Below are 13,984 nucleotides of genomic sequence, written 5' to 3' on the forward strand. Positions count from 1 at the left end.
AAAACCAATAAATCTAATGATAACGTTATACTTAAATTCAAATAATTGCTATTTTTATACACATGAAAACTACAATACTTTCTGAAAACGTGTCGCCCACAAAGATAAAAACGAATATAAGTTGCGCACCATTAAACCTATCACATCGTTGACGATTACACCGTCTATACATAGATAACTCCATCAACAGCAAATAAACGTACTCAAGCGGTAGTTTTCATAAACAATCGGTAACAGCGATAAGTATATAAGCACCTGAAAAATTAACACCGTGCACAGTCGATCAATTTGTTTGCATCCTATGTTGTTTCAATTCAAGGAAAGGACGGTGGCGCCCCTATCTGTGGAGGTGTTCTCATTAATGAAAAAACCGTTCTGACCACTGCACAGTGCCTGACCTCCTACGACATTGAGAAATTCGTTGTTTCTGTGAACAACGGCTCTCAAATCATTAAGATTGCAGCTCACACTTTCGATACGGCATTCGATTTCGTTACTATGGAAAATAACATAGGCATTTTGAAATTGGCAAAATCAGCGAAGGCTAATGTCATTAAATTGGCTCAGGAACAACCAAAAACTGGTGCTAGCGGTGTTATCTACAGTTGGTCTACCAACGGCATACTTAACAGTGTTGGTGTTGAACTCATAAGCACGAGTGATTGCGCTTCTGGAGATTATGGCTGGAGTGAAGATGAAGTCATGAAAACAATGGTGTGCGGTGTGGTGAAGAACAGCAATACTTGCGTTGGTCGTTTTGGCAGTCCAGTAGTCTCTGACAACAAGCTGGTTGGTTTGACTTCATGGGGTGGTTGTGGCACCAACGGCCAAGCAGCTGTTTTCACCGATGTACCATCTCTACGCTCATGGATCAAGAGCAGCCTATAAACATAGGAGCAATAACTTTAATAAATGTTTTTGTTGATACCTAAAATAATAATAAAGTATTATGATTTGTTATAATTTAGTTTTTAATTTAATGCTGCTGAATGCTATAAAAGGGTTGCAAAGTCAAAACAGATCAAATTCTCATATTATTATGCAAAAATCCTAGTGGTACATCTTTTCCTAGCGTAAACAACTTCACTTTATCTTTAGATAATTGATAATTGTTTGAAGTTTTATTCTACCTAAAGTTTTTAAAAATAGATCAATAAAAATGTAATCACGAACCTGACTATCAGTAGTAAAGTCATGAATTAAAAAATATATATAATACATATATTAATTTTAGGGAAAAAACTTGTATCAAACGTTTTCTCAAATAATCTTTTTAAATATTTTCTTCTTGACATTGCTATTGTATTACTTGATTGGAAAATTAGTACTTGTACATTTTTAGTTTAAAGTCGGGTGTTAACCATAGCTTAAATAAGGTTTTACTCGTATATATTATGTAACTATATACATAATATGTTTTAAAATACAAGAAAAAGAAAAAATTTGTATTTTCATTTGTCTTTTGAACCATTCACAATAGTAAAACTTATCTATCATATATAAAACAAAACTTGGTAGCATTGAAGATAACGGCTATACCACTTTAATGCGCCGACCGAATTTTAGGGTTCAACTTATCTATGATAGCTAGTTTATCACTATAAATCAGCTATACTCTAAGTGTGTTCCGCGAAAGCCTAGGGTTCCGTGATACCTCTGTCAGGGTTCCACAAGAATTTAGAAAAAAAAAATCAAAACACCTCTCTCTGGTCGCTGCGCGGCTGCGCGGACTCCGCGGCCGCGCGGAGACAAAACGCTATGAACGTTATTTATTTTTTTATTTGTGTTTGTACAAACATGTGTTACAATAGCTGGTACAAAATGTCATAAGTTTGGTATCAACAATTTTATACTTGTACAACCCGTTCGCTCTAAGTTTGCCGGTCTGTGGAATGCGCGCACCCTCCCCCATGTGACAACAAAACTTATAATATGTCATAGTTTTACCCAAATACATACACAATTTTTGTTGTTACAATTAAATAAAAAATATTTTGTATTATGTTTTACCGATGACGCTACTTTTCGAACGTACTAGGTCATACCTATCGCCAGCGGCAAACTTAAAGTAGCCGCCTCTGAATTAGCGCTATAGTTGTCAACAAGCGACTTTCGCCTCTAACTTTGAAAGGATAAAGTCGATATTGTTTTCAACGCAATTTTTAAATTTCTGTTTTTTTTTTTGCTTTTTGTTTATCAAAGGTGCCGACTCGAGTATTTTTGAGAATATTCGAGATCAAGTCTAGGACTAAGTATAAAAGCGGCGATTGCGCGTCGCGCGTCGTCAGTTGACGATTAGCGTTCGGAGCGATAAGTTACTACCTACTTACAAGCTCGCTAGCGAGAAACTAGTGTTCATTGTTTTACTGCCTGCTGTATTCTGTTGTCTCAGTTTTATCGGTACATTTCTTCACTGTAGGTGCTAAATTTAGTCTCTTATACGCAGTAACGATTGTGCATTATTTAAACCCCACTATCCTGACGTGTAACATTATAAATAAAGAAGAATGGAACGTTGGCTTAAAGGTGTTAAACGTGTTGCAACAACATCTTCTAATAACGCTGAATGTTCAAAAGCAGAAAAGACCACGGAGGCATCATATTTAGTTAGCTATCGCATTGCACAAGCAGGTGAAGCGCACACTATCGCTGAGAATTTAATAAAACCATGTGTATTAGACATAACAAAATGTATGCTCGTTGAAAAATCTGCAAAGCATCTATCTACCGTTCCGCTATCAAACGATACTGTTTCATGACGAATCCATGATCTGGCAAGCTATGTCAAACAAGAACTAGTTACACGTCTACAAAATACACGATTCGCCTTGCAAATGGACGAGTCGACTGATGTCGCTGGTTTGGCTAACCTGCTGGTTATTGTGAGATATCCATATAAAAGTTCTTTTGTAGAAGACATGCTTATGTGTTCACCGCTGTTTACAAACACTACCGGGGAAGAAATTTTTAATAAACTAAATATATTCTTTGAAGAAAATAATCTCAGTTGGAACAATTGTATTGACATTTGTACAGATGGGGCCAAGGCGATGACAGGTAAAACAGCAGGAGCAGTGTCACGAATGAAAAATAAAGCACCTAATTGTAGTTCCAGTCATTGTATTCTGCATAGACAAGCACTTGCGATGAAGCAAATGCCGTCAAATCTAAAATTAGTTATGGATGAAGCTGTAAAAATAATTAATTTTATCAAATCACGGCCACTACAATCCCGATTGTTCTCATTATTGTGTGAAGATTATGGCAGCAAACATAAAACACTGCTGCTCCATACAGAAGTGCGATGGCTGTCTCGGTGTTAAACTTCAACAAGGTTATTTGAACTCAGAGCCGAGTTACAAATGTTTCTTTCAGCAGATACTTCTTTTAATTTGAAGGACCGTTTGTATGATAAAAATTGGTTGTTTCGATTGTCTTTTATGGCGGATATCTTTCAAAAACTTAACGAATTGAATTTATCGTTGCAAGGCAAACAGGTAACAGTATTTCAGGTCTATAATAAAATAACTGCTTTTAAAAGAAAATTAGATTTTTGGATCATTTGCATTGGTAAGAAAGAAATAAAAAGCTTTACGTTACTCAGTGAGTTTATAAGCGAAAACGACTTAGAAATGTTCGAAGATGATATGTTTGCAGAATTGGTCAATAATCTCAGTTCGTTGCGCGCATTTTTTGAAAAGTATTTTCCCGAAGAACACAATACAAATATTTAAGTGAATTCATGGATTCATAATCCTTTTTTACTTAATTTGGAAAAGCCTGAAAACATGTCAAACGAGATATATGAATCTCTTTTAGAAATGTCATCCGATACAAGTATGGAGTCACTATTCAAAACGACGCCTCTCAATGATTTTTGGTGCAGAATCCAAGATGAATATGCAATGCTTGGCCAAATGGCTCTGGATATTCTTCTCCCGTTCCCAACTATATATTTGTGTGAAACAGGATTTTCTACTTATGCAGCCACAAAAACAAAATGTCGCAATAGATTGGACGCCGAAGCTGATATGAGACTCCAACTTTCTTCCATCAAACCTGATATCAACCAATTGATTGAAAACAGTTTCATACCTCCCACTAGTTAGATTTTTTCTTTTTTAAAGTTTTCTATTATCGTCCTTGCCAAGTGGTGAAGTAAATAATAATTAGTCACTGTTACATTTAACTTTTATTATGCTGATTAATAAAGAATACACTTATAAAAACAATTGTTTTATTGTAGGGTTCCATCAAGTATTTTGCTTCCCAAAAGGGTTCCGTCATTAAAAAAGTTTGAGAACCACTGCTATAAATAATAAATGTAGGTTGACAATGGATAAGCCTGGAGATTTTAGTATAGTTCGGGTCAAAGATAAAGAGATGCCCAACTCCTCTCTCACTGAAAATGAGAACGCAATTACTAAACGTCAAAACCTCCTAAACTCAGGCAACTGTTAAAGTTCAGGAGGTCTGACTTTTAGCAATTGCAAAAAGAGGGACGTCAGATTGAAATCCTACAGAGAATTAATTAATTTTTTCACTTTTTAAACATTGAAAGTTCAAAAAACCGTTGCTTTTAATATATCACAAAATCACAAAAATGCATTTAATTAGTTTTTCCATACGTTTAACGGATACATGTTTAATAACATTTTATCATAATAAATGTTGGGTATTATAATTTAAATGCCCAAAAATTATTATTTTATCCGATCTGGCTACAGTGCAATATGTTACAAAAAACGTTAATTTTGAGGTGCTCTCACACTGGAAAGAGTTGGGCATCCCTTTGACCTTGGTTCGGGTACTAAACTTTTGTCCCCATCAAGTAAAATTTTCCGGCGCTGCATGACGTCAACGTGTTTGTAAGGAACCAGAACCACCTTACAATTATTATTGACGACTAAAATCATCACCATTAATAGGAACGTTGTTTCCATCCTCAATATAAAACAAGTAGGTATTTTTAAAATGCAAACTTCTTATTGAATGCAATTTCATTAACTCTCCAAATAAAACCACTTTTCTTTTTTAAGGTCCCATTAACGTGGAAATTTTCCGCATTGCTGAAGGTGATTTGACAAAAAATTTGTTAATTTTATTTATATAAGTTTAATTAAAAGTTTGACGGATAAATTTAAGTCCAGCTTTTTGATTAAAGTTGCACGATTTCTGATTCTGTAAGTAAGTTACATACCTCTGATGGGACACCATGGATGAAGGTTTATTTCAAACACAGCGTTGAATGCCAATGTCGATAAAAAGAGGAATATATAAACATATTTCACAATTTTTTAAATATAGTGCTAAAATAAACGACTTATAAGGAATGGGATGTGTGAAGTATGAACTCATCTTTGCAATGGCAACAGCAGTTGTAATAATTTTTTCGCATACAAAAAAATTATCAAGTGTCATGCATCTAGTATGTATTATCAGAATTATTTTGTTTCAGTAAGTCATCTTAATGATGAACAATTGCTGAAAAAAAGTTTCCCTACTATTCAATATAAATTTGTAAAAATTAACCGACTTATTCCAGTGTAAAAATTCAAAATAATACTCATTCCATGTGGGCATGTGGTCCAATCCAGAAAAATGTGCTTTTTTTATTATTTACTATATTTCGTGCGACGCAGTCTACCCGAAACTGAATATTACTATATTATACTACACATTGCTTTATAATCTCAAAACCGTTTGGCACGTTTTGCCAACTGTTTAGACAACTGTTTAGTTAAAAAGTACATAAACCATTTACTTTTAGTTTTGTGTATTTTGGCACTGGCTGGAAACTGGTTGTCTAGGTATTATTTAGTAGATCACATTTCTTTTTTAGCAATAGATTTTTAGGAACTCAATAGGTGTTGCCAAACGAAAGTGGCCAAATAGATGGCGGTATTCTGTTGTGACCCATATAGTGACTGTTCAGACTCACACACACAGACTTATAGACGAATATAAGTCGCGCACCATTAAACCTATCATATCGCTGACGAAGACACCGTTCATATGTAGATAACTCTAGTTTAAGTATAAAAGCTCTGAAAAATTAACACCGTGCACAGTCAAACGATTTGCTTCAAGTGAAACATACGCAAAAATTCCAAAATAGTTTACTTATTTTGCAAGATGAATCAATTATTCGTTTTCAGTTTTCTGTTGGCGATCGCATCGTCTTACGCAGCCGTAGTTCCTGCAGCATCCTATGTTGTTTCAATTCAAGGAAAGGACGGTGGCGCCCCAATCTGTGGTGGTGTTCTCATTAATGAAAAAACCGTTCTGACCACTGCACAGTGCCTGGCCTCCTACGACATTGAGCAATTCGTTGTTTCTGTGAACAACGGCTCTCAAATCATTAAGATTGCAGCCCACACTTTCGATGCGGCATTCGATTTCGTTACTATGGAAAATAACATAGGCATTTTGAAATTAGCAAAATCAGCGAAGGCTAATGTCATCAAATTGGCTAAGAAACAACCAAAAACTGGTGCAAGCGGTGTTATCTACAGTTGGTCTACCAACGGCATACTTAACAGGGTTGATGTTGAACTCATAAGCACGAGTGATTGCGCTTCTGGAGATTATGGCTGGAGTGAAGATGAAGTCATGAAAACAATGGTGTGCGGTGTGGTGAAGAACAGCAATACTTGCGTTGGTCGTTTTGGCAGTCCAGTAGTCTCTGACAACAAGTTGGTTGGTTTGACTTCATGGGGTGGTTGTGGCACCAACGGCCAAGCAGCTGTTTTCACCGATGTACCATCTCTACGCTCATGGATCAAAAGTAGCCGATAAACTTGAAGCAATAACTTTTGTAAATGCTTTTGTTGATATTTATATTAATAATAAAGTATAATGATTAAAAATAATTTAATTTTTAATTTAATGCTGCTGAATGCTATAATAGGGTTGAAAAGTCAAAACAGATCAAATTCTCACATTATTATCCAAAGATCCTAGTTCCAAAATAGTAGTTATGCAGACAGAATATAGTTCGGAGTCGTTGATCAATTCTTTCCCAAGCATAAAGAATTTCATTTAATCTTAAGTTATTTTCTACCCCAAAATTTTTGAAAATAGATCAGTAAACAAAGTAATCGCGAACTTAGCTATTAGTAGTGGAGACGAAGTGTACGAATGGCCCTCAAATAACCCAGTTGTTTCCCGCTTACAAATATCGTAAGCTGAAACTTAATTCAATTTATGGATAAGTTTTATTATAAATAAGCGTGTGTTATTATTGCTGTAACCAACGAATAACAAATGTAGTATTTGATTTAAGTGCGTAAATTACATAAGTATTTATCACTTCTGTTAAAGACAGTTATGCATACAAGTGTGCATCTGAAATTGGGACTTAAATCTTAGAACGCCATTTATGAGGAACGTGTCTTAGTTCTGCTTTCAGCAGGTGTGTGCAGAGGTGGGTTCGAGCGGACATAGAGCCCGTAATTGCGAGAAAAACATTAATTCTGGAAACATAACGTTCGCCCATTCTCATGGTGTAGGTGTTTTTCTAGGGATATTATGATAGCATCCCCGGAGCGCGGTAGTTTGGTAGGTTTACTTAACAAGTATCTGCATCCTGCTAGTTTCTAGTGACTAAATGTATGCTGAATAATAATTGACAGCGCATTGAGTACTTAGTGAAGATATTCAGAATATCTAATATAAATCTAAATATTTTGATATTACAGGTGGTTAGATGGATAATTTTTAGGACAGTTACCAAATGCGAAAGTACCAGGACAATGTAAAAAAAAATTATCAGAAGTATCAGCGGCTGGTCTCAACGATAAATAAGCAGTCAGTGCAGTTGACCATTACAAAAGCATGAATATTTATCATGCCAAAAACAATACTTAATTTTCAGGTTGAGTAGCTTCGGTTCAGGGCTTCGGAGTAACTATGTTTTGCTCAGTACATTCAAGTTGAAGCCTTCCCTGTTCTTTATTAAAATAAGAGCAGCTGACTAAGTCTCTACTAAAAAATTCTACAGAGTTTTACTTTTTTTTAATTGGCTCTTGTTACTCTATTTCTAAACAAATTGTGACCTGTTACATAAGGTAACGACAACCTGTACAAATAAACTTCGTGCAAAAAGTTTTCACCATAATAAAAAAATAAAAATTAAACATATTTATTGTACTACTGAATTGTAAATATCACTACCATATTCAAGTTAGTTTAGTGAACTGTTTATTGAAATATCATATTTGTTCGCACTGAAATGAAAAAGCTTTCTAAGAAACAGTTAACAAACAACTATAAATTATCTAGAGGTAAAATGAAGTTGTTTATGCAGGGGAAAGATGCATAACTACCTTTTTGGAACTAGGATCTTTGGATAATAATGTGAGAATTTGGTCTGTTTTGACTTTTCAACCCCTTTATAGCATCGTTGCATTTTATAGCATTCAGCAGCATTAAATTAAAAATTAAATTATTTCAAATCATTATACTTTATTATTAATATATTGTATTGTAGATATCAACAAAAGCATTTACTAAAGTTATTGCTCCTATGTTTATAGGCTACTCTTGATCCATGAGCGTAGAGATGGTACATCGGTGAAAACAGCTGCTTGGCCGTTGGTGCCACAACCACCCCATGAAGTCAAACCAACCAGCTTGTTGTCAGAGACTACTGGACTGCCAAAACGACCAACGCAAGTATTGCTGTTCTTCACCGATCCGCACACCATTGTTTTCAAGACTTCATCTTCACTCCAGCCATAATCTCCAGAAGCGCAATCACTCGTGCTTATGAGTTCAACATCAACCCTGTTAAGTATGCCGTTGGTAGACCAACTGTAGATAACACCGCTAGCACCAGTTTTTGGTTGTTCCTGAGCCAATTTAATGACATTAGCCTTCGCTGATTTTGCCAATTTCAAAATGCCTATGTTATTTTCCATAGTAACGAAATCGAATGCCGCATCGAAAGTGTGGGCTGCAATCTTAATGATTTGAGAGCCGTTGTTCACAGAAACAACGAATTGCTCAATGTCGTAGGAGGCCAGGCACTGTGCAGTGGTCAGAACGGTTTTTTCATTAATGAGAACACCACCACAGATTGGGGCGCCACCGTCCTTTCCTTGAATTGAAACAACATAGGATGCTGCAGGAACTACGGCTGCGTAAGACGATGCGATCGCCAACAGAAAACTGAAAACGAATAATTGATTCATCTTGCAAAATAAATAAACTATTTTGTAATTTTTGCGTATGTTTCACTTGAAGCAAATCGTTCGACTGTGCACGGTGTAAATTTTTCAGTGCTTTTATACTTAAACTAGAGTTATCTACATATGAACGGTGTCTTCGTCAGCGATATGATAAGTTTAATGGTGCGCGACTTATATTCGTCTATAAGTCTGTGTGTGTGAGTCTGAACAGTCACTATATGCGCCACAACAGAATACCGCCATCTATTTGGCCACTTTCGCTTGGCAACACTTACTTTTACATAATGTCTAGACAACCTGTTCAAAATTTCCAGCCAGTGCCAAAATACACAAAACTAAATGTAAATGTTTTATGTAATAATTAACTGTTTGTCTTTAATTTAACAGTTGTCTAAACAGTTTGTAAAACGTACCAACGGTTTTGAGATTATAAAGCAATGTGTAGTATAATATGGTAATATTCAGTTTCGGGTAGACTGCGTCGCACGAAATATAGTAAATAATAAATAAAAACACATTTTTCTGGATTGGCGCAATTGCGGATCTGCAATTTTTACCGATGCTCCGTTGTTGAGATCTTGGATTAATTAAACCACAAACCAATTGTGCAATGAGTATTATTTTAACATTTTACACTCGAATAAGTCGGTAAATTTTTACAAATTTATACTGAATAGTAGGGATACTTTTTGTCCAGCAATTGTTCATCATTAAGATGACTTACTGAAACAAAAGAATTCTGAAAATACATACTAGATGCATGACACATGCTAATTTTTCTGTATGTGAAAAAAAACTTACAACTGTTCTTGCCATTGCAATGATGAGTTCATTCTTCGCACATCCCACTCCTTAAGATGAATGATACTCTTAAAATTATAAATAAGCACATTTCTCAAGATGGCCAAGTAATTTTCGCACGCTTTCTTGCATCTCGTGATCATCATCAGCGCAAGTGCGGCAGCCATTCCTGCAGATTCTTACGTCGTCTCTGTTCAGACATCCGACAACACTTCACACTAAAGCACATAGTTTCAAGGTAGATTTCGATTTTGGCATGATCGAAAATGACGTGGCCATTCTGTAATTGGCACAAGCAGTGATAACCCGTTTCATAAAATTAGCGAGTAAGGAAAGAAAAACCGGCGCAAGCGGTGTGGTCGTAAATACAAATTTACTTGAAGTACCTCTGATCATAATAGAGTACAAAGATTGCGTCTCTGGCAACTATGAATACAGCAAAGGTGAAGTGTTCAGTACAATGGTGTGCGGCTTCACGAAAATAAAGAATGTTTATGCTTTCATTTTAAAGCATGTCATTTGTATACTTATCCTATAACAAAAAAATACCATTAGCTTAAGTCGAGACTGTTATTTATTTTCTCAATAAAAGCTATAGGCATCTATTAAGACAATTTCCGAAACGTCAAGAAATGGTAAGATAACCTCACAAATTTGTCATCTCTAAGGAAAGGGGACACCAGCTCTCTCAATGTAGTTTGAGATCATCATCAGTTTCATAAAGTCTGAGAAAAACATTATTATGACAATAACATAAATATATATATACAAAATTTATATTTACAGAGAGGTTCTGCTGCCATACAAGAATTCAGCCGCTCGTATGTATGTATGGCTCAGTCTAATTTAGTCGTTCCCTGGAAAACTGTCGACCAAACAGTTTATTGCGATATAGGGTCTACCAACAAGAAATTGCCCCGGTGTAGAGTTTTGGCTGGTATTTCGGTTTTAGTGCGCGCGCTGAATGCATACCTTTGATTTAAAATGCTGTCAGAGAAAGTAATCTTTAGGTGTTAAATCGCATGATCTGGGAGGATATTTGACTGGGCCATTTCTCGAAAATTACGAGTCGCCAAACTTTGGACGCAATGTGTTCATGTTTAGACGTGAAACATGAGACAGCCTACCGTTCTGTTGGAAATAGAGAACGTCTGCGTCGATTTTAACAAACGGTTAATATTTGGGGCTGCAATTGCGTTTCTTGAATAACAAGAAGATCTAACTTGCCCCAATAGCGACAACTTTTTTTATTTGGGAAGCCATTAAGCCAGAAATGGGCTTCCATTATTTCCATCATTTTCCAACAGGCTTCAGTTGTTGTGCCAACACAATCTTTAATGGATGCAAAGTCAAATGCGCAAAATTTACTATGTCGGCATCGAAGAGAGACCGAATTGTGCAGAAGGACGTTGAACCGACTGATTCGGATTGTCCATCTGATATTTATTTCGTATTATGAAAAGGAAGCCTTAAGAATATTGAAATATCATTTATCTTATATTTATATAAGTTTATGATACATTTTAATAAAATATTTGGATTCATCTCCATCTTCATTTGAAAACATAGGAACACCTGCGAGAGAAAAAAGGTAAAACTTTATTTCTTTAACCGATCAACTTTTACCTACGAAAACAATTAATCGTCTAACTCACTATTGCTTTTTGTTTTTTGTTTATCACACCAGTGAGATCATGTGGCAAAAGCGTGTCCATGACGCAAGATTACACAAATAAAATTTATATTAGCTCTCATTTGTTTACAAAAAAAAATAAAAAAAATTCCGTTATTTAATATGCATATATTTGTTTAAACTAAGCTATAGAAATAGTTAGAGTATATGGATTAAAAAAAAAAAATTCTTGAAATTTAAAAATAAAAGAAGTTTAATACAAATGACTATATTCCAAAAAATATATTTAGAAGTCGAACATATTTTTATAAATTTGACAGAACTGCGAAAAACTTTTTACTTAAGAAAATTTTGTGTAATGCTAGATAAATTGAAATTCATCTCAAAAGAATGAAATTTTTTCGAATTGGATCCGCAATAATCAGGCCAGCTCTCATTGCAGACCTGAAGGAAAATGCCATACTAAACGGTAATCCATTTCGAGGTTTCCTACTTGTTTAAAATAAAAGAAAACAGAAAATTCGAATTTAATGGGGAACGTTAATTATCATTCAAATAAACATTATTTGGCATTTATATTTTGAAGATTATCTCTTTCAAATGTTAGCTACATCTCAGATGGTCCATGGATTGTCCGCACAGGCTTTAGACTTTACATATTCCCACAGGAAAAAGTCTAACGTTGTGATCACACGTTTGATCGCCAATCGAGCAAACATCCACTGATTGATGCGATGTGTGGGAAGTGGCGCCGTATTTGTGAAATCAAATGTTGTCGAGATCACGAACCTCAATTTCAGGCATCAAATAGTCGATTATCATGGCGCGATAACGATCGCCATTGACGGTTACGTTCTCAGCGGCATTATTTTTGAAGAAATATGGACCGATGACACAAACCACACTAAACCGTTATTCTTTCTGGATGAAATGGCAGCTCTTGAATCTCTTCAGGTTGCTCTTTGTCTCAAGTGCTGCAATTTTGCTTATTTACACACCCATTGAGTCAGAAATGGGCCTCATCGCAGAACAAAATTTGGCTCGAATTCTTGGAACTTTTCAAGAACCGATAGAGCGAGTTTTCGTAATAAAGTTGAACTATTTGTAAACGTTGTTCAGGTTTCAGTTTTTCTACGATAAAGTGAAAAACAATGCTGAACAAAATTACAATGACTGCTTGACAAAACTCACGCGTGAGCTGTCAAAAATAGGCTATTGAAAACGTACCTCTACTCGGATCACCCGTTAGAAGCGAGAGACAAATCAACTTATGGCAGAATTTATTATCTCCGCTTTTGGAATGTGTGGAAGTTTACAATTTTTGCAAACTGCAAAGTTTCGCATGAAAGGTATCTGAACTTATCGACAGCGACGTATCTAAACTGTTTTAACCGAAATTGTATGGATTTTAATATTTCTTCTATTTATCTATTAAACTAATCAATTTAAAGCCCTTCAATTATAATTCACTTGTGTTTTGTGATGGAAAAATTTTTTATTTAATTATTTACTACAAAGCTCTCATTTGACCAATAGATAAGCTATATTACAGATAATGAGTTTATTTTAAATTTTAATTAGAATTTTATTAAATAATTTGGCACACCATTTCGATACATAGATAAAGAAAAAATTACGTGCAAAATACTTCGTAAAATTAGTCAGTTGGTCGTTATCTCTTTGACTAGCCGACATCTCAACGGAAAATTGTTTAATCGGCTCTGCTCTCTCTCAGACCTTGAAGTTATTATTGCGCATTTGATAGATCAGTGCGAATTTAAATATATTTTTACGTGTTTCCTTATTTTTTAATGGTAGTGAAAATCTGTGCTATATATATTAAAAACAATACTATTTAAAAACAAGTAAAGAAGGACCAAGTTCGGATGTAACCGAAACATTTTATACTCTAGCAATTTGTAAACTATATACTTATAGAGCAAAGTTCACTTAGTAAATATTACACATTAACCGATACATAACGTATTTATAAAGCCGGCCATAAGGTTGAACAGTTTTTTGTTAGTTGTACGGGGGATAGAGGAAGTTTTGAATCAATTTTATTCATTTGAAGCCCCAGACACTTGCTATTATTAGAAAACGATGCTCTCTAAAATTCTCAATTATAAACTCAACCGAAAGTTTGAAATTTTTGTGTATTAGATGTATGAGAGTTAGGTGAAGCACTGACTAGATTTTACAAATTTTCGGTAGCAGATCATATTATTTTTAACTAGTTTTACTTTTACTAACGAATTAGCGCACTTTTAGTAGTTTTCAACATAACCTTTACATGACAGTGTGGGCTACCCTTACATGGGTTGTGTCGTTATTACGCAATTTCACTCACAGTGTATAC

General features: G+C 35.0%; 3 protein-coding genes and 1 long non-coding RNA gene across 4 annotated transcripts; 2 read left to right on the forward strand and 2 right to left on the reverse strand.

The window, feature by feature from the left end:
• Positions 1-267: 267 nt before the first annotated feature.
• On the forward strand, positions 268-957 carry LOC138858964 (trypsin theta-like; the record flags this gene model as incomplete). Its single annotated transcript, XM_070113024.1, has 1 exon — positions 268-957. A coding segment is annotated over one exon (621 nt), but the record flags the coding sequence as incomplete, so codon positions are not given.
• A 5,093-nt stretch (positions 958-6,050) lies between these two features.
• On the forward strand, positions 6,051-6,872 carry LOC118683793 (trypsin theta-like). The gene has a single exon (XM_036378174.2). The coding sequence runs from the start codon at positions 6,136-6,138 to the stop codon at positions 6,796-6,798; it is 663 nt and encodes a 220-aa protein (XP_036234067.2). The 5' UTR covers positions 6,051-6,135; the 3' UTR covers positions 6,799-6,872.
• A 1,574-nt stretch (positions 6,873-8,446) lies between these two features.
• On the reverse strand, positions 8,447-9,278 carry LOC106623570 (trypsin theta). The gene has a single exon (XM_014243130.3). It carries the CDS (start codon positions 9,192-9,194, stop codon positions 8,532-8,534), a length of 663 nt encoding a protein of 220 aa, XP_014098605.2. The 5' UTR covers positions 9,195-9,278; the 3' UTR covers positions 8,447-8,531.
• A 2,610-nt stretch (positions 9,279-11,888) lies between these two features.
• LOC138857678 (uncharacterized) lies at positions 11,889-13,017 on the reverse strand. The gene is made up of 2 exons (XR_011396874.1): positions 12,853-13,017; positions 11,889-12,756 (listed from the first exon to the last, which is right to left on the reverse strand). It is a non-coding gene; the product is annotated as an uncharacterized lncRNA (long non-coding RNA).
• Positions 13,018-13,984: the final 967 nt, after the last annotated feature.

This window comes from Bactrocera oleae, chromosome 2, assembly GCF_042242935.1.
Source record: "Bactrocera oleae isolate idBacOlea1 chromosome 2, idBacOlea1, whole genome shotgun sequence".
Lineage (NCBI taxonomy): Eukaryota > Metazoa > Arthropoda > Insecta > Diptera > Tephritidae > Bactrocera > Bactrocera oleae.

Excerpts from the sequence above, each read along its gene's own strand:
- LOC118683793 (XM_036378174.2), top strand. The coding sequence starts at position 6,136 with ATGAATCAATTATTCGTTTTCAGTTTTCTGTTGGCGATCGCATCGTCT.
- LOC106623570 (XM_014243130.3), bottom strand. The coding sequence starts at position 9,194 with ATGAATCAATTATTCGTTTTCAGTTTTCTGTTGGCGATCGCATCGTCT.